The sequence below is a fragment of the Aquarana catesbeiana genome, linkage group LG02 (genome assembly GCF_042186555.1).
Source record: "Aquarana catesbeiana isolate 2022-GZ linkage group LG02, ASM4218655v1, whole genome shotgun sequence".
Lineage (NCBI taxonomy): Eukaryota > Metazoa > Chordata > Amphibia > Anura > Ranidae > Aquarana > Aquarana catesbeiana.
This window is the reverse complement of record NC_133325.1, coordinates 191,294,095-191,318,164: the sequence shown is the minus strand read 5'-3', so window position 1 is coordinate 191,318,164 and position 24,070 is coordinate 191,294,095. Positions and strand designations below refer to the sequence as shown.

At 40.4% G+C, this 24,070-nt stretch overlaps 1 protein-coding gene across 6 annotated transcripts in view; it reads left to right on the top strand.

The window, feature by feature from the left end:
* Positions 1-24,070, top strand: part of PRPF40B (pre-mRNA processing factor 40 homolog B) — a 136,450-nt gene that overhangs the window by 88,597 nt on the left and 23,783 nt on the right. For all 6 annotated transcript variants that reach the window (XM_073614097.1, XM_073614098.1, XM_073614096.1 and 3 more), the window contains exons 12-19: positions 539-650; positions 1,093-1,157; positions 1,817-1,981; positions 2,919-3,027; positions 8,423-8,573; positions 12,380-12,513; positions 20,544-20,658; positions 22,092-22,183. In XM_073614097.1, coding sequence (XP_073470198.1) covers positions 539-650; positions 1,093-1,157; positions 1,817-1,981; positions 2,919-3,027; positions 8,423-8,573; positions 12,380-12,513; positions 20,544-20,658; positions 22,092-22,183 — 943 coding nt within the window. The remainder of the gene's footprint in view (positions 1-538; positions 651-1,092; positions 1,158-1,816; positions 1,982-2,918; positions 3,028-8,422; positions 8,574-12,379; positions 12,514-20,543; positions 20,659-22,091; positions 22,184-24,070) is intronic.

Genomic DNA, 24,070 nt, shown 5'->3' with positions numbered 1-24,070 from the left:
CTGGTTGCCATCACACCGTTATTCCGATTTTGTTATCTTGCGATGCTGAGAGGTAGCGATGCCCACTGACTCCTGGGAATCATGACATGCATCTCCCAGGAGCCAGTGCTCCACAGGAAATTACGTACATCGCCACGGAGGGAGGAAACAGGAAAAGATTAAAAAAAATCCTTGGAAACAAGGTAAGGAAGGAGATGAAAAAAAACACCCAATGCTGTTTTTATGGTCAGTTCAGAAGCGGATGATGTGCAGATTAAAAAGTGGGTGGACCTCCGCTTTAATGCATTCTATGCATTAGGATAAAAAACCTGTGTGCAACGGCTCCCCTCAAATATCTTAGACAAAAAAGACATACCTTTGTCCTCCAGGTTGAGAGTTGATAAAATCCATTGTTACAAAGCCCCTTCATGAGCAGTACTACCGGAGAGTAAGTAAATGAGTAAGGGGACTGCACCATTTCCCATGGTTACCTATGATGCTTTTCCATGTACTTTTGTGAAAGAGGAAAACACTTGAATGCATTTGTTATGTATTACAGTGATTCTTCACAGTTGGAGGATGGAAACACGGTAGAACCAGAGAAAAAATTCTACCATTGGAACACAAAGGAAGAAGCAAAGCAATTGTTCAAAGAACTACTAAAAGACAAGGTGGGGGTGACAGCTGCAAGTGCAGACATTCTTGTAAAATGTGAAAAATAGAGGAATATACAGTAAATTAAAATTAATTCTCATTTAATGATGAATGGCCTGACAGTTGTGGATATGTGACCTTTATTGGAAAACGAAAGAAAATTTACTCTGGCTGGATCTCAGAGTTAGATAATTTGTAAAAAAGTTATGACTGTCAAAAGATCTTCCTTTCTTCTGATATTCCTGACTCTTTACACGTATTTTATGATTACTTGTGCACAGCGAAATGCACAGATACAGGTTTAGATGAGATATATACATGTATCATTTTTTTTAGATTGTCATTATGTAAAAGTCATATTTTTAGTTGTTCATAATATAGGAGTGATATTTTGTCCTTAAAGCGTTCTTTATATTCACTGGTGGTACCTTGCTAAGTTATCATTTCAATCGTCTGCAGGGGGTTCCTTCCAATGCCTCATGGGAACAAGCAATGAAATTGATTATAAATGATCCCCGCTACAGGTGAGAGCCTTAATGTTCTATGCGAAGATATTTTGATCATGTGAATGTACACTTATATTTATATGGCTAACCGTACGTGCTGTGATATCTTTAGCCCTTAGACCCCTTTCACACTGGGGCCGCCCGTGCGTTAGAGGTAAAGTGCTGCTCGATTTAGAGACACCTTACTGCTGTTTAAGCAACACTTTTCGGTCGCTAGCAGGGCGCTTTTAACCCCAAAGAAGGGGTTGCGGCACTTCCAAATCGCTTTTCAGGCACTTCAGAGGCGCTGCTCATTCATTTCAATAGGCAGGGGCATTTTGGGAGTGCTTGGGGATCAAATACTTATTTTACTCACTGAAATGCAACTCAATTTATAACATTTGTATCGTGTTTTTTCTGGATTTTTGGTTGATATTCTGTGTCTATCATTTAAAAATACACCTATGATAAAAATTATAGACTCTTCATTTCTTTGTAAGTGGGCAAACTTATAAAATCTGCAGGGGATCAAATAATAATTTTCCCCACTGTATGGTTGCTGTCTTACTTAGGTTTCTGTTCCTAGATTATTATACTCCAGATATGAGCTTTATACATTACATTGTAGTGTGAGGCACATCTGTCATTTCTGCTGTTTTCTGTGTTAATGGGCAGTGTGTTGAACTTTTTTCTCAAAGTGCGCTGCCCAAGTTGAGTGAAAAGAAGCAGGCATTCAATGCTTACAAATCGCAGCGTGAGAAGGAAGAAAAGGAAGAGGCAAGACTTAGAGCTAAAGAAGCAAAAGAGAAGCTACAGCACTTCCTAGAGCAACACGACAAGATGACTTCAACCACTCGCTACAGGTGTGTATGCCTGGTTCAGTGTTTGTATTATCTATATATTTACTATAGGGTTGTCCCGATACCACTATTTTAGGACTGAGTACAAGTACCGATACTTTTTTTCCAAGTACTCACCGATACCGATGACTAATTCACCTGTGTAGCAGAAAATATCTATTTTTATTTTCACATTTCAGGGTCCCCAATTACTATTTACCCTCTTCGCCATCCAACAAATAGCTTACAAGGGTGCACATGTTTAGTGAATCATCATATTGCTAATGAACTGTTCTCTAGTATGAACACAAGTCTCTTAGCGGGCTTATTCAGTATGGCAATGGCCAAAGTGCAGTATGCCAGAGTAGAGAATCATCAAGCATCTTTCATTAATCTATTTTCAGTCATTTCAAAGCTGATTGAATTTCTATGTTTTACCAAGTAAATCTATTTCTCAAAGCATTGTTCACATGGCAGTCCTTGCATTTTTAGGGTCAGTTCACACCAGCAGCTTTGTTAGAATACATCTGTTGGTATGCGATGGGGTGAAAGCAGTTCACCAATTGTGGAACATCACATGGTTCCTTTTTTTTTTAAATGAACTTTATTGAAATATCACACAGATTTCATCAAGTTCTATGGCCGCACTGTGGTGCAAGGTGGTGGATTGTGTCGCACTTCATTGTATTGAAAAAAAATTGTGCATGTTCTACTTTTTCTCATGAACACCACCAGAACGCGATGGTTTGAACCAGCCAGGTAGCAGACAATGCACCATCTTGGGGTGGGACTGCACTGGAAAAGCCGCCCAATGCAGTTCTACCACAACTGCTGCGAATGGACCCTTATCATTTTCAATAATGTGGTGAATAGTAAAATATCTCCTAATGCTATTGGCTATAAAAATGACCTATTTTAATGTATTATGAACACTTTATGGCTCAGTTCTCTGTTTTCACAGGAAAGCTGAACAGATGTTTGGTGATCAAGAAGAGTGGTCTGTTGTTCCAGAGCGAGATCGCAAAGAAATTTATGATGATGTTCTCTTCTTCCTAGCAAAAAAAGAAAAGGTTATGATTTTGATAAATATGTTTATACATTTAATTTGTAGAGTTCCTTAGTTTGTATAATATATATATATATATATATATACTAAAGTTGTTCTTAACCTCCCTGGCGGTATTCCCGAGTGTGGCTCGGGGTTAAAATTCAGTACCATTAGCGGTAACCCCGAGCCACACTCGGGATCGCATTGCAGGATCCTGGGGCGGCTTTACTTACCTTGTCCCCGGGATCCTGCGATGTCACCCGCAGTGTCCGAGGGCTCCGTCCTCCTCCGAAGCCTCTCTGTGCCAGGCTCCGTTCCCTGCGAGCGGCGCGACGCACGGGGGCGGAGCCTGGCGCCAAATTAAAAAAAAAGTAAAAATCATAACACATACAGTATTGTAATCTTACAGATTACAGTACTGTATGAAATGATTTCACATCCCTTTTGTCCCCAGTGCTTTGTCCCATGCCCTGCATGCAGTTTTACATGATATACACTGTTCTTTCTGCCTGGAAACTGGAGATTGTCCATAGCAACCAAAAAGTGTCCCTTTACGTCAAAAGTGGCTTTAGACCAGCTAGAAAACAGCGATAGTAAATTAGAACACTTGCAGAATTGAGCGATAGTGAATTGTGGGGAAATTTATTTTAGTACTATTTTTTTTTTTTTTTTTTAATTATTTATTTTTATTTATTATATTATAATTTATGTTTTTGTGTTTCAAACTTTATCATACCGGGGATATCTACTAGACTCTGGTTTGGACAGGTTTAAGTGTGTTATTGTTAAGATTTACAGACCTACAATATAAAACGCCAAATTTCCATGCAAAATAATTGTACCGCTTTCAGCACCTAAAATCCGAAATAATCATACCGCCAGGGAGGTTAAAGTCAAATATAAAAACAAATCATGTCTACGTTTAAGTAATTAACAAAGAACCCTAAACCTACAAAGCCCCCCAGAAAATGAAAAATACTGAAAGTAAATGTTGAACATTGCAATTATTTGTTGAATCGCTAAGGCTGAAAAATACAGAGATGAAGAAAATGGGACTGATTTACTAAAGGCATATAGACTGTGCACTGCAAAGTGCAGTTGCGCCAAAGCGTAAATGAGGTAAAGCTTCACTTTGCAAAGAATAACCAATCGCGTGCAAGGAAAATTAAAAAAAGTGAATTGTTGCTTGCACATGATTGGATGATGGAAGTCAGCAGAGCTTCTGCTCATTTACTAAGCTCTGGAGCAACTGCTCTTGCAGAGTGCAACTGCTTTGCAAAGTGCACAGTCTATTTGCCTTTAGTAAATCAACTCCAGTGTCTCTACTATGAACCTAGTTTAGCACATTTGTTCACATGAACCCTTTTGTGACAGAAGCGATTGATGCCTACATTCCCAGGCAGAATTTAGCAGCATCAGCATGCACCAGTTAACTTGACATTCACACTACAACTAATTTGCATACTAAAAAAATGTTTGCACATTTTTAGCCCATGTTCACATCAGGGTGATTTGGCATGTGTTTTGGTTTTGAGGGGGCCAAACCATCACTTTCAGTTTCCTCATTCACTTTCCTTGTTGTTCTTTCCACTATAGATAGTTCTTAATTTGTTATATATGGCAAAGAGGAGACACAATTGAGGGAGGAGAAAAGAAATGCTGCTCACCCCTGATATGAAAGCAAAAAATAGGAAAAGAATTTCCCCAAGTGGGGTTTTTAGGCAGCGGGGTTTAAGATATTGAACCAATGTTGTATAAAAAAGATAATGTTTTATTGTACAAAAAATAATTAACACAAGAGTTTAAAAGATGAGCTCTGATATAGAGTGTTTACAAATCTAATGAAATCAGACACGCATTATACAGACATATTTTCATAACAACATCATGTGAATATTGTCAATATCGGAAAATGGAACTGACGCATTTCAACCTAGATATTCAAGGTCTTCTTCAGAGGTCAGTCTGTTAAAAATATACAACAAGGATATACTTATAAGGGCTTAGTTACATATACCAAAAGAAATATATCACATTCCATATAGCATAGTTACCCAATGATGCGTGTCCTACAAACGAAAAGCTTCCTATAAGAGAGTCCCCTTAAAATCAAAATGCCTGCTCACTCTCCCCAAAGGGTCCTGTAATGCCTCCACCGGCACAGCCACCGGCGCCGGGGCAGAAACCAATGATGTGGCTTACGAGAGGTCACACTGAAGATCGAGGATGACGTCAGGGACGGGGCTTCGGCTCGTCCCGAACGCCGGGGAGATCACACAGGGCTGCCCTATTGGCGGCCATGCCCTCCACGATGTTCCCACAGATCGGGGCGGTGGGGGGAGGCGTCTACACCTGCCAGGAATCCTCTCCTAATTGATACACGCCCATAAATAAGGATACATATACGCTGCTTCCAGAGCACAAACACCTTTCCTCTTAACTAACGTCCTCCAGACCCTTTATTAGCTTTGTTGACCTTCTTTGTACTCGCTCCATTTCCAGTACATCCTTCCTGAGGACTGGTGCCCAGAACTGGACAGCATACTTTAGGTGCGGCCAGACCAGAGTCTTGTAGAGCAGGAGAATTATTGTTTTATCTCTGGAGTTGACCCCTATTTTAATGTATGCCAATATTCTGTTTGCTTTGTTAGTAGCAGCTTGGCATTGCATGCCATTGCTGAGCCTATCATCTACTAGGACCCCAGGTCCTTTTCCATCCTAGATTCCCCCCAGAGATTTTGCCCTATGTGTATAGACTGCATTCATATTTTTGACACCCATATGCATTATTTTACATTTTTCTACATTAAACCTCATTTACCATGTAGTTGCTCACCCCATTAATTTGTTCAGATCTTTTTACAAGGTTTCCACATCCTGCGGAGAAGTTATTGCCTTGCTTAGCTTAGTATCATCCGTAAATACAGAGATTGAACTGTTTACCCCATCCTCCAGGTCGTTTATGAACAAATTAAATAGGATTGGTCCCAGCACAGAACCCTGGGGAACCCCACTACCCCTGAGGATTCCCCATTTATCACCACCCTCTGAACTCGCCCCTTCCTTTATCTAGATGGCAACTCGCCTCCTCATAGAAGGGCAATAGATTGGTTTGGCAAGAACGATTCTTCACGAATCCATGCTGATTACTACTAATGATACCGTTCTCATTACTAAAATCTTGTATATAGTCCCTTATCATACACCCTCCAAGAGCTTGCATACAATTGATGTTAGGTTAACTGGTCTGTAATTCCCAGGGATGTATCTTGGGCCCTTTTTAAATATTGGTGCTACATTGGCTTTTCTCCAATCAGCTGGTATCATTCCAGTCAGTAGACTGTCAGTAAAAATTAGGAACAATGGTCTGGCAATTACTTGACTGAGTTCCCTAAGTACCCTCGGATGCAAGCAATCTCATCCCAGTGATTTATTAAGGTTAAGTTTCCCAAGTCTAATTTTAATTCTGTCCTCTGTTAATCATGGAGGTGCTTCCTGTGATGTGTCATGAGGATAAACACTGCAGTTTTGGTTACTGAAGCACCCGATTCCCTCGTGAAGACTGAGGAGAAAAATAAATTCAATACCTCGCCATCTCCCCATCCTTTGTAACCAGATGTCCTTCCTCATTCTTTATGGGGCCAATATGGTCTGTCCTCCCTTTTGTACTGTTTACATACTTAAAGAATTTCTTTGGGTTTTTTTTTGCTTTCCTCCGCTGTGTGTCTTTCATGTTCTATCTTAGGCACCCTAATTGCACCCTTACATTTCTTGTTGCATTCTTTATAAAGTCTGAATGCTGATGATGATCCCTCAACCTTGTATTTTATGAAGTCCTTCTCCTTTGCTTTTATATGCATTTTTACATTGAAGTAATCCAGGACTTTTGTTCGCTCTTTTAAATTTATTAGCCAATGGAATGCATTGGCTAATACCCTTATTTAATATGCTCTTAAACAAACCCATCTCTCCTCCATGTTCTACGTTCCTAAGATTTTATCCCAATTTATGCCTTCTAGCAAGGTTCATAGTTTAGGGAAGTTGGCTCTTTTAAAATTCAGTGTCTTTGTATTCCCCTTATGTTTCCTATTTGTGTGATTTATACTGAAGCCAATTGAACTGTGATCGCTGTTTCCTAAATTGCCCCGTATTTCCACATCCGTGATCAGGTCTGTATTGTTGGTAATCAATAGATCCAGTAACGCTTTATTTCTAGGTGGTTTGTCTACCATCTGACCCATAAAATTGTCCTGCAAGACATTTCGGAACTGGCGAGCCTTAGACGAATGTGTGGTTCCCTCCGCCCAGTCTATGTCTGAATAATTAAAATCCCCCATTATGATAACACTTCACATCCTTGCTGCTAATCCAAATTGTGATAGGACTTTCATCTCCCCCTCCTCCCTCAGGTTAGGGGGCCTATAGCATGAAACTGTCTTCTACAACCTCACCTTGGTAGCAGAGTGTGGCTGTTCCTCATCCAGTTTTAAGCCTCCTACACTGTTTCTGTTTCAGTTAATGGCTGTTTCAACCTACATATGAAATTGATGATCATTAACACCTGCTTTGTATAAGTGGTGAATCATACACCTGACTCAAATTCTACAAAATCCCTGACTTTATGCAAGTGTGGAAAGTGTAAGAACGGATGCTGGTTTGAAGCCAAAGGGTAGTCACACCAAATATTAATCTGATTTAGATTCTTCTGCTCGCTCGCTTTGCATTTTGTAAATTGATAAAAATAAACAATTAAATATCTATTTTTGAAAACATTCTTAGTTTACAGCATTTCTTCATACCTGCCTAAAACTTTTGCAGAATACTGTATGCAAATGGCCTACACCTATAGCAAGGGCATTATTCAATTTTGGTCAACGCTGCACAATTTGTTTTTATCTACAGATGCCCCCTATCTGCATAGGCAGTTTTTTGGTAAAGGTGAACTAACCATTTAACAGTGTACCTCAAACACTAAACAGTGACAATCCCAAGAAAGTCCTCAATAAACAACCCCTTACTGCATTTCCATTCCATCCATTTTTAGGGTTTATTATAGAAATAAATAAGGCTTTATAAGTATTTGTTTTAGAAAACTGTTAAATATAATTTATTAGTGGAATAATACAAATGTGATTGGCCAGACTTTGAGATAATGTTTATTGTACTTATCATCATTTCCATAATGGATCAGCCCTGTGTGTTATCATCTGCCTGCATGGACACATTGAATGAAAGCAGATAGAGCAGTGTGGGGGCTGTTGCTGTTATTAACAGAAAATAAACCGAATCAGAAAGGTAATGGAATGCACATTTACATTTTAGAGAGGTTACTTATTGTGCATTTTGCTTGCTTTGGGGAATATTTTCAATTTTCTATTGCAGCATGTAGTAAAACCTTCTTTCTCCTTTCATATTAGGAACAGGCAAAACAGCTAAGGAAACGCAATGTTCAAGCACTGAAGAATATCCTAGATAAGATGAACAATGTCAGCTTTCAAACTACATGGTCAGAAGCCCAGCAATATCTCATGGATAACCCCATGTTTGCAGAGGATGAGGAGCTGCAGAGTGAGTTTTCCTCACACATACAAAATGACAGAACAAAATAAATCAATAAAAAACATAATATTTGAACATATTTATAACAATAAATTAGCCACTTTTGTATATGGCGATGTGCCTTATCCATCTCCGCATTACTATCCCATATCTAAGCTTAGGACTGATAATCAACACAATCTGTGTTGCTGGAGGAAAAAAAAGTCAAATGACATTTCCTTTGGTTATTTTTCTTCCTGACTGTATCTGTCTTAAATCATAGTCTGTTTTCAGTATTGAGCTCAGGCAGGAGACAGGATGGACCTTGCTGTCTGTCACCTAACCTGTCCCTTCTGCTCCAACAAAGAGAGAATAAAAGTAAATAAACAGAAATGAGAAAAATCTGTGGGGTATCACTGCACTATTCAAGAGTGGAGTTTGATATTATAACAAATATCCAATGTGACTCTCTTTTAAATGTGGAGCTATAGCTTAACATAAGAGTTTCTATATTCACTAAGGCTGCTTTCACACTGGGGTGTCGGTGGTGAAGTGCTGCTATTTTTAGCGGCGCTTTACCGTCATTTTTGTCAAGGTTTTCGGCCGCTGGTGGGATGCTTTTAACCCCCGCTAGCTGCCAAAATAGGGTGCCGGCGGTGCTGCATATTCATTTCAATGGGCAGGAGCGGTGTATACACCGCTCCTTCACCGATCCAAAGATGCTGCTTGTGGGAGTTTTTTAACGTCCTGCCAGCGCATCGCGTCAGTGTGAAAGCACTCGGGCTTTCACACTGAGACGGCAGGGGAGTTGTTTTTCAGGCACTTTACAGATGCAATTTTTAACCCAAAAGCGCCTGAAAAACGTCTCAGTGTGAAAGGGGTCTAAAGGGAAAAGTGCTCCTGTCCTTTATCAATGCTAAGCAGACACATATTTTACGGCTGCACTAATCCAGGTCTAGGACAGGCTAGCCGGTATTTATTTTCTCATGATACAGTATGAAAACTGACCATCAACAAGATTAGATTGTGCTGCCTTCATTAAAGTGGAAGTCCATGCAAAAGCTAAAATCCCTGCTACTATAGACAGCAGGGATCTAACACTAACCTCTCTATCCCTGTAAAGAAAAAATGAGTGTACATACCGATCTGACCCGCTCCGATCGGATCCCACGCTGAGCTGTCAGCCGCGGCTTCACCGTAGAGGCAGGTGCAGTGGAGACAGAGGACAACTCTATGGGTGACATCATTTATTTGACAGCCGTTCTCGGCCGTGTCCTCTGCATAGCTTCCACCACGGAGGTCGGGACGGAGCAGGTCAGATCTGCCTCCAAAAAGGTATGTGTAATCATCTTTTCTTTACAGGAATAGAGAGGTTAGTGTTAGATCCCTGGTGTGTATAGATGCAGGGATTTTAGTGTTTGCATGGACTTCCACTTTAACAGCTTAAAATCTCTGTTTATCTTATCATCCCACAATGCACATCACAGGAGAAATCAAACTTCTGTTAGAAGGCTATGCACTATTAGCCAGCAAGGAAGACCATAGATGATGTGACCATGGGTTGCAGGAAAGAAATTCACTAGATACCCTCATTAACACTGTCAGTGTTGATGGGGTAATTCCCCCTGTGGAGCTATTGCATTTTCCTGGCAGGGGGTGTGGGAAGCCGTCCCTGCTGGGAGAACACAATGATTATAATTATGATTTATTATGATTATAATTATTATTGATAATTAAGGATTATAATTACAATGATTATGAACGCATGTAAAAATCTGTCATGCTGGATGTACACAAGTTGATCAATGGATCGATTTGGTTACAGTCAGCCTGCCCATAGATAGTTTGAATCCCGGCCAGTCCCTGCTGAACCGGCCGAGATTCTAGACATCTATGGCCAGCTAAGTCTTTAGTGCATCATAAAATGCTGCCACCTTAATGTGTTTTTTAAATAAAAATGTAGTATTTTTTCTTCCAAAAAACTATAGATGGAAAAAAAAATATTTTGCATTGCACAGTTCTTTCACTGTAAACATACTATCTCATGAAATAATTGCCTATACTGTTTATAATCCAATAATTCATTGTCTTACCCTGCTCTGCACATGCTCAGTTACTCTCCATTTTTGGCATTGTGCTAAAAATCAGAAGCACTAGAGGCCAATCTGCTGACAGCCTAAATATTTACTGCTGCTCAGGGGTTCTGGGCTTCAGAAAAATGGCAGCTTCCAGCAAGAAGAAACCAGAACAATACTGGAGGCAATTTACAGCACACTCTAATTTTTGGAGCATAAATATTAAAATGGTAAACTTCCATCTTTTGCTTTTACATATAGGTAAGCCTATAATAAGGCTTACTTATAGGTAGTGTAAATATCACATTTAGGAGATATTTAGTTTACATGCAGCCAGTAACATCACTGGCACATGCACTCTGAAGAAACGGCCACCAGTACCGTTTCTTCAGAGCCCTGTTCCGTGAACGGCGACCCCCGCGTGCATGTGTGGGAGTGACGTCTTTGCGGCTTTGGCCAGTCACAGAGCCAGAGTGCATACTAGCACATTATGCCTTTACCTTGCAGGGTAGGAAAAAAAAATTGTCCAGCGGTTTACAACCGCTTTAAAGTGGAATGTATGTTCCCTGCTAAAGAACATTATTTTTTCTCAAGTTGCTATGGGTAAAGTTCCGCTTTAAATACAGCCATTTATAGATTCACTACTAGAGGGACCAAACACTCAATTAGCAATCACTAAGACCCCTTTTACACTGAAGCACTGCTAAAACAGCTGTTAAAGCGCTGGTCGTTTTTGCCGTGCTTTAGCTACGTTTTTTCAGCGCTTCTCGGGCGCCAGCGAGGCAGTTTTTCCACGTTCACGTGACAAAGTGACCTTTAAAAAAAAACAAAAAAAGACACATTTTGCAGCACTTTCAAATCACTTTTAAGGCACTTTGGAAGCTCTGCCTATTCATTTCAATGGACATTGGCGTTATTGACGCGCTTTTTATAGCGCTCCAAACATGCCCCAAAGATGCTGCTTGCAGGACTTTTTCTACCGTCCCACAAGCACACCGCCCCAGTGTGAAAGCACTAATTCAAATAAATGGGAGGCAGGTTTCAGATGCTATTTTAAGCGCTAAAGCACCTGAAAAATGCCTCAGTGTGAAAGTGGGCTAAGATCTCTGCCACATAAGGAGTGCATTGGCTCAGACTTGCAATAGTGAAATACAAACATTGTGTAGCACTAAAATGCAGCTGTCAACATACGTAATGGTATGTATTTTCCCTTGCGCATACGTATTTACAAACTTTATACATAAATCTACATTTATAAACTATATACAGGTTTATTAAAACATTAACACATTGACTAAAACTGGAGCACTCAGAATCTGTTGCAGCTGTGCATAGTAACCAATCAGCTTCTAACTTCAGCTTGTTCAATTAAGCTTTGGCAATAAAACCTAGAAGCTCATTGGTTACTATGCACAGCTGCACCAGTTTTAGTAAATCTCCCCCATTGATAACATTATTTACTTCAGGCTGATCTCTTTTACACATATATCTAAAAATAATTGAAAAATAAATGACTGTGTGATGACAGGAATTTTCTCATTTTATGACATTATAAGCATTCAGACAGAAATATCTCTGTAGCGGTTTAAATATTTTTGCAACAAAGGATTTGCATACTGCCATCTATAGGTGTACGTACAGTAGACTTATGACTCATATCCATGGATAAAAATCATAACAGCAAATGCTACCCAATTCGGTAGAGCAACTATGTCTGTACAATCCCTTAATTAACATCATATGCCTATTATATTGTGTTAGATATGGATAAAGAAGATGCCCTCATTTGCTTTGAGGAGCACATCAGAGTTCTGGAGAAAGATGAGATAGAGGAGAAAGAGAAAAACCGCGTTCACGAGAGACGCCAGCAGCGCAAAAATCGAGAATCTTTCCAGGTAAATCTTATCTAAATTTTTGTAAAATGTTCATTGCAAACATTTTATGACATTTCGGGGTTGGCAATTTGAAAATATATTCAGTTTTTGTTGGTGAGATTTGTTGATTCCCAATGTAGGATACCCACTACCATTTTTGGCATTGCCTTTTGGCCTATCCATAGCCTCCAGAGTGTTTACCAAGTTTTGAGGTTGTTAAGGACCCAAGTTATCCCTATTTTGCAGTATTTGGATGACCTGCTTCTCAAAGCAGTTGGCTCATAAACTGATATCAAAGAAATGTCGTCCAGCAGGCAGCAAAAGTCATGGAAAGGCTTGGCTGGTTACTGAACCTTCAGAAGTCAGCCTTAGCATATGGAACAGTCTCTTCAAGCCCAGGTGGAGTCCCAGAGGTAGTTGGAAACTTCTTTTGTTTTGAACATGCATGAAGGTACTGGGGTCTTCAAAGGAGAGAAACTTGCTGATCAACATCTTGGAACTTCTGCTGGCTCTCCTACACTCGTCTGTCAGCCTTCAGGGTCCCCCTGTCAGGGTGCTGTCGGACAATGCCACAGCTCTATATGAATAAAAGAAAAAGTCGCGCTAAGAAATAAGATGGGCAAAAATATAGACCAAACAAATATTGCGTGAATGGCAAACCAATAATTACTAATACATATTGATATCTACAGATTAAATAGGTGTATCTAATAACCCATAACGTGATTAAATACAAATGTGAAAGTGAACATTTTATGATGATACAAAATCAGTCCATAAAAAACAGTCTGTATAAATAAATGTCACATAATCAAATAGATTCCAATGGAAGGTGAATCCACAGTGATGAGTGGTGAAGGTTCAAACTGAAGTGGCTAGTGAAATGTGAAAATCTCCTCCACCATTAAAAAGTACTGCCGCTTACCAGAACGTGTTGGTCCCTTATTACAGGGGATCACACAAAACGAGTGGCTGCAACCCCAGCCCGTGTTCTCTCTGGCAAGCCCTAGTCTCCAAGGTGTCAGCAAAGGTGGTCAGTAGACAGTATCAGCAGGAACCAGTATTATGCAAAAAAAAACAAGAATACTCCACATAGTGTGAACCTGTTACATTTATTGAAGTATAAAAACAGGTGGCAACTTACATAAAAAGAAGGGTAAAACGCATGTAAAAGATTAGCTGGCCGGCTCGTACAAAGCCTGTATGCTTCCGGGACTCAGCAGTGATGTCAGGGCATAGCTCCTCCTCCCTACGTTGTTTCGTCACAACTGGACGTGGTCACGTCATGGGAACCACAGCTCTGGCATACATCAACCATCAAGGAGGGACAAGAACCCACGCTGCTTAGGAAGAAGTGAACCTAATCCTGTCTTGGGCAGAACTTCACATTTCAGCCCTCTCCACTGTGCACATTCCCGGTGTGGAAAATTGCAAGACCCTTCTTTCTTCCTAAGGTTGTATCAGTCTTCCACAACAATGAAGACATAGTCCTTCTCTCATTTGTGCCCTACACCCAAGCACCGAAAAGGAAATCACTCTTCACTTCCTGGATGTGGTCAGAATCTACCTCAAAGCTGGAACTTCAGGAAGAACTCCCTATTAGTCCTACACTCAGGACCTCACAAGGGAAAAGATCCTGCTTCAAAATACCACATCGCTAGATGGATAAGGCTACTCATCTTAAGAGCTTACACTGTAAAAGAAAAGGCTCCTCCTGTACTATTACGTTCTCACTCCACCAAAGAGTAACCAAAAAGCAGCCTGACCCTTACAAGGATCCTCAGGCAGAACAAATAGGGAATCAGACTGTCAAAATTAAATTGTAGACTTCAGATAAACTTAAACAGCTCGAACAACATCCAAAGAGTGCAGTACCTTCTCCTTATGTTGCTTAGAATTAGGACAAATAGAATTAGGACAAAATGATGGCAACACAATGTCCTGATGCAAGTGGAACGATGAAACCTCACTGGGTAGGAAAAAGGACCGAGGCCTCAACACCACCTTATCCTGGTGTAGATAAAGCCGCTTGCTATGGGAGCACTCATGGGCTCAGTGCTGAGCCCGGCTGTGTGCATCTAAAGAGGAAGTTTGACTTGCCTATAAATTCCATATCTTAGAGTATACGGGCTTGATATTTCTGGACCCTGGGTTATTGGTTGGTAACTTCAAGTGATTGGACACTAGCAAAACTCTAAAGAACAAACCCCCTGGTCGTTCCTGTATAATCGTACCCTACTCCTCAGTTTTGTAGCAAACAATGCAGAATAACACAGTATTAGGAGGGAGGGGGACCTGTGTCCTGTACTGTTCTCCAAAATATGGAATTTACAGGTAAGTCAATATTCCTTTTAACTTAATTGTTCAATACAGGAACTAGTCTTGATATTCCTAGACCCTGGGACATCCCCAAGCAATGAATAATTAGAGTGGGCAACAACTAGGCAGACAGAATTGTGCCGACAGGCCGAACAATAACAAGGTTCAACAGACCCAACTTTAGAGTGCCACTGTGAGAACCTTGAGGCTGCAAGCTGCATCTGTAGAAGACTAGACATCCAGTTGGGGGCCTTACAAAGCTTGGCAACAAAGACCTGATGTCAAAAGGATCAGGCTGCTTCTTGATCCATTATTTTCAGGTGGATTTATCAGTTCATTTCTTAGGTCTATGGTATCAAAAGGCAGGGTTCCTCTCCCAGTTAAGGCTTATTCCTTCAGTAGTGTTTTTGCTTCCTGGGCTATTCAGCAATAGGCTTCTGTTCATGTTTGCAAGGCTGCTACCTGGTCTTCTGTTTACACATTTAGTACGTGTATGATTAGAAAATTAGGATTTTTGGTTTACCTGTAAAATCCTTTTCTTTAAGTAAATCACAGAACACAGAGATCCCTACCCTCTTGTCTGTAGTCCTGATTGCTTACCACAGATCTAAGGTTTAGCTGATCTGGGAAGGATTTTGATTGGCTGAGGATTCCTGCCTTGTGTCCCTTCAGCTGAAGGTGACAGCATAACTCAAGTAGTCATGAATATGAACTTATCTGTGCTCTGTGATGTAATCCATAAAAGGCTTTTATAGGTAACCCCAGAATCCTTTTTTTAAGTAAACCCAGAGTAACCAGACCTGCTTCAGCTAGTCTTGTTAGCTAATCAGACAGCCCAACAACCTCAACTCCTTCTCTTAATCAAAGAAAAAGAAAGTGGCTGAATTATATAGAAAAATATTTTTTTGGTCAAAGATTAATGGTAATAAAAGAAGGATCACTGCTTAGAAAAAAAATCAACAAGTGTTACCAGCAGAGGGCAGTCACTTCCACAAAATATTTTGAAGGTACTGTAATCCAACCTACAGATCCAAGAACAGGAGAAAAAGGGTGGAACCATTTCCCAAACGTAACATTTCCTTTGAATAGTCTACAGATCAGTAACTTTAGAGTTTAATCTCAGTTTAATTGTAGGAAGCCAACCAGTCTGTCAGAAACAATATTTTCCTTTGTGGTACTAATGTATAATTAAATTATTATTCTCGACAGAAAAGGTACTGTGCATGAAATTACCATATGTAGAAAAATTACAGTAATCCACTCCGGAGAGACTATGGAGGTTTCTGTTGCTGACCTCTCCTTCTGAAAATGGAAGTTGCTTGACTGTCATGCTGATGCAGTGTTTTTGAAAATTTTTGCTGCAATCTCTTATCGCTATATGTCTGACAGTGGACCTTCAGGTCTCGAATGCAGCCACTCTGCCCACTTTTCCTCTGCCCAATCTTGCGAGGCTTTAAATTATGTGAATCCATTCACAAAATACAAAGGATTCCATGTTTGGACAACAGAAGGAAGGGGCAAGCAGAGTTCATCTCTCCTGTTATTATTGCTATACTCCCAGTGCTCAGTGAAAATGTAAATAAGAGCTAAACCCACTAAGTGGCATACAACTCATTGGACTTTACCTTTATTAACCAGCATCTTTTTAAAAAGGCTGTAATTCCTGGAGTTATGTTTTGACTTTCATCATTTGCATGCTAATTCTGGGACAGAGAAAGTATCAATGTCAGAGACAGCCTGGCAGAGGATCATCAATAGCAGCCCCTATATTTCTTTCAGTATAGGCTTCTTTTGAAAGTTTTAAGATGATTGGGTAGAACAAGCAACTCTTATTATACTGTATATGTATTGCATGAACTGTATTATGGATGATTGTCTATGAAATCTGTCTATTGTGATTTAGGAAATGCAGCTCTGTGCCTCTTGACCTATTTTCTGATGTATATGTAATTTTATTGACACTTATTTTGGAAATAAGTACAGTTACCACCCCTGGTTACAGGGAAAGAAAATGACAAGTTTATGGCCTGCTTAACTGATAGGCCCACACAGAAGTGTATGGACTAAAATAGAGAGGGGTGTATGCCCCTCTTCTGATCATTTAGCTGAGTGTTTTTTTCTGAATAGAGCTAACATCAGGGAATCAAACTACACTCTAGAGCAAGTAAATAACCACAAAAAAAAAACATTGAGACTTCCACAACTCCACTTCCTGACTGCACTTGGTAAATGTGAAATATTCAGGGGTTGCCCAAAAAAGTTTGATAAAGTCTGGTCTAAGTGGTTTCAGGATGACTCTACTGCTCATATGTATTGTGTAATCAATACTGCTGGTGCCTTGTTATTGGTGTAGTGCGTGGCGGGGGCAAGGGGATAATGTGTCACTTTTAGTACTTATTTACATAAATGTGGGGCACACACATACACATGTAGAGGTAGCTCTTTTGTTGTTACGTTTTTTTATTTTGCTGGATATGTTTTATAATCTGCACTATATTAACAGCGGTTATGCTCTGCCAATTTAGCCCCTGCACGGGCGTATTTTTTGTACTGTCCTTAAAATTGATAAAAAAAAGAATTAAATAAAAAAGAAGTGAAATATTCATAGGAGACTATACAGTGGGGAAAATAATAATTTGATCCCCTGCAGATTTTGTAAGTTTGCCCACTTACAGAGAAATGAAGGGTCTATAATTGTTATCATAGGTGTATTTTAAATGATAGAGACAGAATATCAACCAAAAATCCAGAAAAAACACATGATACAAATGTTATAAATTGAGCGTCAGTTCAGTAAAATCATTACCCTACCAACCAATAATAATTCTGGCTCCCACAGACTGGCTACAGAATGTGCTCATGTAGTACACAGTCCTGTCAGCCCAGGTTCACATTGGTGCAATTTGACATGTCAAATCGCATGTCAAATCGGCAGCAATTGCCAGCAATGGCATCGTCCTAATCGGTGCGACACCGCACCAACTTAAAAAAGTAGTTTCTGTACTACTTTTTGCGATTTCCATTGACATCTGTGCAGAAACCCACACAGATGTCTGTGAAATCACAGCCGAAATCGGGACTGACATGCGGAAGTGAAATCGTGCAAGTTCTCCTGAACTCGCATGGCTTCATTCCCGCAGCTCAGTGTGTACCTGGACAAAATTTAAGAAGGTGCTCCTAACGATAACTTGTTATGTGTATAAAAGACACCTGTCCACAGAATTTCTTTCTTCCATTCAAACTTTAATATCATGGGCAAGAGCACAAAGCTGTGAAAGGAAGTCAGGGACAAGATTGAAGACCTGCACAAGGCTAGAATGGGCCACAAGACCATCAGAAAGAAGCTTTTTGAGAAGGAGACAACTGTTGGAGCGATTATTCACAAATGGAAGAAATACAAAATAACCATCAATTGCTCTCGGTCTAGAAAGTGCTGTGTTCAGATGATACCAAAATTAAGCTCTTTGGCATTAATTCGACTCGCCTTGTTTAGAGGAAAAAAAATGCTGACTATGACCCCAAGAACACCATTCCTACAGTCAAGCACGGAGGTGGAAACATTATGCTTTGAGGTTGTTTCTCTTCTAAAGGTACAGGCCGACTTTGCCGCATTGAGGGGCCAGTGGATGGAGCCATGTATTGTAAAATCTTGCATGAGAACCTTCTTCCCTCAGCCAAAACACTGAAGATGGGTTGTGGATGGGTCTAGCAGCATGACAATGACCCAAAACATACCACCGAGGCAACAAAGGAGTGGCTCAAGAAGAAGCACATTTAGGTCATGGAGTGGTCCAGCCAATCTCCAGACCTTAATCCTGTTGAAAATGTATGGAGGGAGCTGAAACCTTAAGGATTTAGAGAAGATCTGTAAAGAAGAATGGTCCAAAATCCCTCCTGAGATGTGTGCAAACCTGGTAACCAACTACAAGAAACATCTTACCTCTGTGCTTGCCAACAAGGGTTTCTCCACCAAGTACTAAGTCATGGAATTTGGCGGATTCAACCACCTCACTTATTACATTTACTATTGGAAGGGGGGTGGCAGAGGGGTTGGAAGCACTTCAATTTGGTAAATCAAATAAATTATACCCCACATACAATTTAATGCAGAAAGTTTGGAATAAAGTCAGAACATTACAACAGGTAGAGGGATTTACTAAATATAGCCCTATATGGCAAAATAAACATTACACAGAGCTAGGGAAATTACAGTATAGCAAAAAATGGCAGCGATACGGAATCAACTACCTATCCCAAATATTCCGTAATGGTGAGCTGCGGACGTTTGACGCTCTCCAGGAGGAATTCCAACTCCCTAGGTCCATGCAATTTTACTATTTCCAATTACAACACGGTATAAAAGCTGAAAGTGGGGTGGATGCCTGGGTTCAAAGCAGCACTTCTATCTTTAACTATATGACAGGGGTATCTTCTTATAAGGGCTTCATATCTTGTAGCTATGCTAGGTTACTTAACATGTTCCTACCTGATCTGACCCGAAAGGTGATGGCCCAATGGGAGGGTGATGTTGGGCCATTTGAAGAGGAACAGTGGGAGGAGGCACTCTTAGCGGTATCTCAATGCTCTTTGAATGTTGCACAGCGCCTGTCCCAATTATACATACTTTTACGAGTCCACTACACTCCTGTCAGGCTAGCTAGGATGGGAGTACTGGATGATCCCTCGTGCACTCATTGTATGCGGGACCATGGTGACCTAATACACCTTCTGCGGCGATGTCCCAAGCTACATGTTTACTGGACAGAGGTGTTGGAGCTCATTAACCAAGCTTTCCAGGTTCAAATTATAAAAGATCCCAAACCTTGCCTGCTAGGTATTATTGAGGGTGACTTGATTGAGGAGGTGCCCAGACAGGCGATAACCAGAGCCCTTTTTCAGACCCAGTAGCTGATTCTACGACACTGGAAGTCGACAGAACCACCTACTGTGAGGGACTGGATAAAGCAAATGGGTAACACACTAAGGCTGGAAAGGCTTATCTACCAACATAGGGGTAGTATGGCAAAATTTACTAAGCTCTGGGATTCATGGCTGAACGTACCATGGCTAGCTCCAGTGGAGCTGATATTGGATCAAATAATGTAACTGTTGCTATATATATAACTGAATTTTTTTTTTATACGGAGGTTGCACAACCCACCGCGCACCTGTCTGATAGTTTTGTTTAAGAAATTTAGAGTGAAGATGCACACAGTTCACATATACAGGATATACCTGTGGTACCATGTATGGAAGAAAGACGTGTGATTGTATAAAAAAAAGTACTAAGTCATGTTTTACTTGGGGATCAAATACTTATTTTACTCACTTAACTGCAACTCAATTTATAACATTAGTATCGTGATTTGTCAGGTTTTTTGGTTGACGTTCTGTCTCTATAATTTAAAGCACACCTATGATAAAAATGATAGACCCTTCATTTATTTTTAAGTGGGCAAACTTACAAAATCTGCAGGGGAAATTGTTGTGCGATTGTGTCAATCATTCTCACAGCAATTAATTTGCCTAATATGTGCATTTCTTGGCCTCTTTAGCCCCATTTAGTGGTAATAATGTGGTATTTTTCATAACATAACAGAACCAATTTCTGGTAGTTGGAATGGTATTTTCATTATATGTATATTTCTGATCTTTGTGACAGGTTTACTGTGAAGAGAGAAAACTGTTCAGTACTTTATTCATCATTATAGTGTGTTTTTTCTATCTTTCAGGTGTTTCTTGATGAACTTCATGAGACCGGTCAGTTACACTCCATGTCTACATGGATGGAGCTCTACCCTTTTGTCAGCACTGACTCTCGTTTTGCTAACATGCTGGGACAGACAGGTGATTCTGCTGTACTCATTTCTACATATACTGATCTCCTTTATTTTCAGTCAATTAAGTAGCAGAGCTGTATTAGTGAATGGAAAAGACCACCGCGCTATATATATGCAGGAAATTAACACAATCAAGAAAATATTTAAATAATACGTGACAAACCAATAGATTTAAATAGCAGAAGCAGCCGCTAAAGGTGAGATACACACACTAGAGACAATCAATAAAAGGAGCAGCGCTGTGAATGTTAAAGGCTTAAATTTGAGCCAATATAGGTATAAGTGAACCAATGTGATACAATGAGTAAATAATTATAATAATTAATAACAAAAGTTCATAATCAAATCATATATACTTTGATAACCTTCCTAATCATGATCAAAATCCAAATAGGTGAGGTAAGGTGAAGAAACAAAGGCAGGGGTCCCCGTCTAAGGCAGGAATGTAGGTAGGGAGTGGATGAATCCTTCACCGCACCACTGTGATATTAGTAAAAATGCACGCTTACCAACCGGCAAGCATAGGAGAGCTTGCGACCTTAACCCGGTCGGGGCCTTTCATGGGATGGAGACACCAGTATACCACTTCATAAACCGTACGGTAGGCCCGCTGTCCACCACGTACAGACAATTCCTATATTGTGGGGATACTATACTCCTAGGTAGGAGTTATTCTCACAGGAAGTGCCCCACTCTACAAGACTCTGGTCTGGCCTCACCTGTTGTATGCTGTCAAGTTCTGGGCACCAGTTCTCAGGAAGGATGTACTGCACATACTGTCCTCTGTATGATGTGAGTCCGCTCCTCACCGTCCAACACACCTGTATCCCCACAATATAGGGATTGTCTGTACGTGGTGGACAGAGGGCCTACCGTACGGTTTATGAAGTGGTATACTGGTGTCTCCATCCCATGAAAGGCCCCGACCGGGTTAAGGTCGCAAGCTCTCCTATGCTTGCCGGTTGGTAAGCGTGCATTTTTACTAATATCACAGTGGTGCGGTGAAGGATTCATCCACTCCCTACCTACATTCCTGCCTTAGACGGGGACCCCTGCCTTTGTTTCTTCACCTTACCTCACCTATTTGGATTTTGATCATGATTAGGACTGTTATCAAAGTATATATGATTTGATTATGAACTTTTGTTATTAATTATTATAATTATTTACTCATTGTATCACATTGGTTCACTTATACCTATATTGGCTCAAATTTAAGCCTTTAACATTCACAGCGCTGCTCCTTTTATTGATTGTCTGTATTAGTGAATAATGGTGTAACCTTGTTGCCTGTGCTGAGTAACAGGGATTTGTGAATCACAGAGCAGAATTATTAATTTGGCAGAAAAGAAGTTCACTTTTTAACACCAGTGCTCTCTTATTGCATTTTTATGCCTTTGTCATAATCATCCTGACCTTTTCATTCTCTCCATATGTCAGGCTCTACTCCACTTGATCTGTTCAAATTTTATGTGGAAGATCTGAAGGCTCGATTCCATGATGAGAAAAAGATCATTAAAGACATATTGAAGGTAAGCAAAACTCTTGTTCAGACTTTTCCCTTTTTTATCTCTAAAGTGTTTTCGCATTGGTTCACCAAATAAAAAGAAGAATCCATTTGTGTCTACCAGCTCGCTTATATTGCAGTGCATGGAAACGGTTCATTGATTTTTTTTAAATGTGGTACTGTACTGCCCCTTCATGCGAATTCAATACTATAGAATAAAACTATAACTATTATAAAATACACTGACACAGTAAACACTTAGGGCTCTTGCACACCAATAGTCATGCTGAATGCACGGCCAATGATTTGCACTGAAAGGATGCATTTCATTAAATTCTCTTTGCTGTTGTGCAGTGTGGTGGATTGCGTTGCACCACACTGCGTTAAAAAAACGGAACTGCATTCTCTACCTTTTTTCAGTTCACATGATCCCACCACAGTAGTGTAAACTTGTCCAATGGGAAACAATTCTTTTTGCCTTGTGTTGGGATGTCTCTGGGCAAGGGTGTCCAACACAGTCCCAGTACACCTGGTTTGAAAGATTGATCAAAGTGTATTTAAGGCCAAAACTTTTTTCTTTCTTGTCCGTTAACTAACACAGGATATCTTAAACTTTTGGGTTAAACTGCTATCAACTGGAGGATTTGATTGCCCAGAATAACCTCTCCTACTACCAGCATGACTCACTCTACTTGCATGTCCCCATTTTTATTAAGACACATCAATGCTACCTGCGTTTTGCTTTGGACACTCAACATTACCAAGTTATTGTCCTTCTCTTTGGCCTGGCAACTGCACCTCGGATCTCCACCAAGGTGCTAGCCCATTTTCTTGCTCTGCTTTGCTCTCTTGACATAATGGGATACCTAGACAACCGCCTTCTGAGGGAACAAAAGATCCAGGCTCTGTCAGTCAATGTCCAATGGACTGCACAGACCCTACAGAGATACGGATGGATCCTAATCTCCAGAAACCAGCAGTTTTTGGCTCGTCCTATAGGCTTAACCAGCTTTATTAGCTGTCATTGGCTGAGTTTTCTGGTTCTTGAGCTCAGGTCCCTTACAGACTGGAGCATGGCATATCTGTTCTGCCATTCCAGTTTTTGCTTTACCAGTTGTCATATTTATGCAGAACTGTGCATTGCAGTTGCATTGAGTCTCACTTACATCTGATCATGTGGCAAATCAGATTGATTGGCCAGCTATTTAAGACCTCCTTGTTTCCTTGCCAGACTGTTGTGCTTCACACATAAACCAGCCTACTGTCCTATGATACCTCTGTTGCTGCTGGTTACTGACATTGGCTTGTGACTCCCAACCCTGATTCTCTGCCACCTGAACTTACCCTGGCCTGTGACCCTAAGGTTATTCTGTGCCTTGTGATCTGGACTACTTGATTTCTCTTTCACTAAGAACTGTGTCTAGCCTGATATTTCCTGTCACTGGTACATTCCTGACAGAATAATCTGGCCCAAATGAAGACTGCCACGGCTATGCAATCTCTAAGTAACCATGTTGTTTCTTACTAAAAGCTGTTCAAAGCCAAGCCCAGATAATTCAAGGTATACAGGCACAGTACAAGAATTAGAAAAACAAGTAATGACTTTGCAATCATAATTTTTAGAGCGACAAGTAGCTACTGTCAGCAGTCTTACAAAGACCTGCCTTCTATTGCCTGCTAAATTTACCCGAAGTCCTAAACTTGGGAGACACTTCTTGAATCAATGTTCACTTAATTTTCAGCTGCAAGCTTTCCATTTTTCTCTGAGCACTCTAGGACAGGCTTTAGAATTGCTTTGCTAACTGATAAGGCGCTGGCTTGGGCTTCCCCATGCTTGAAGCAAGACCATACTATGCTGGGAAATCTTGGCAACTTTTTGGCAGCTACGGACTTGATTTTTGACTATCCCAAT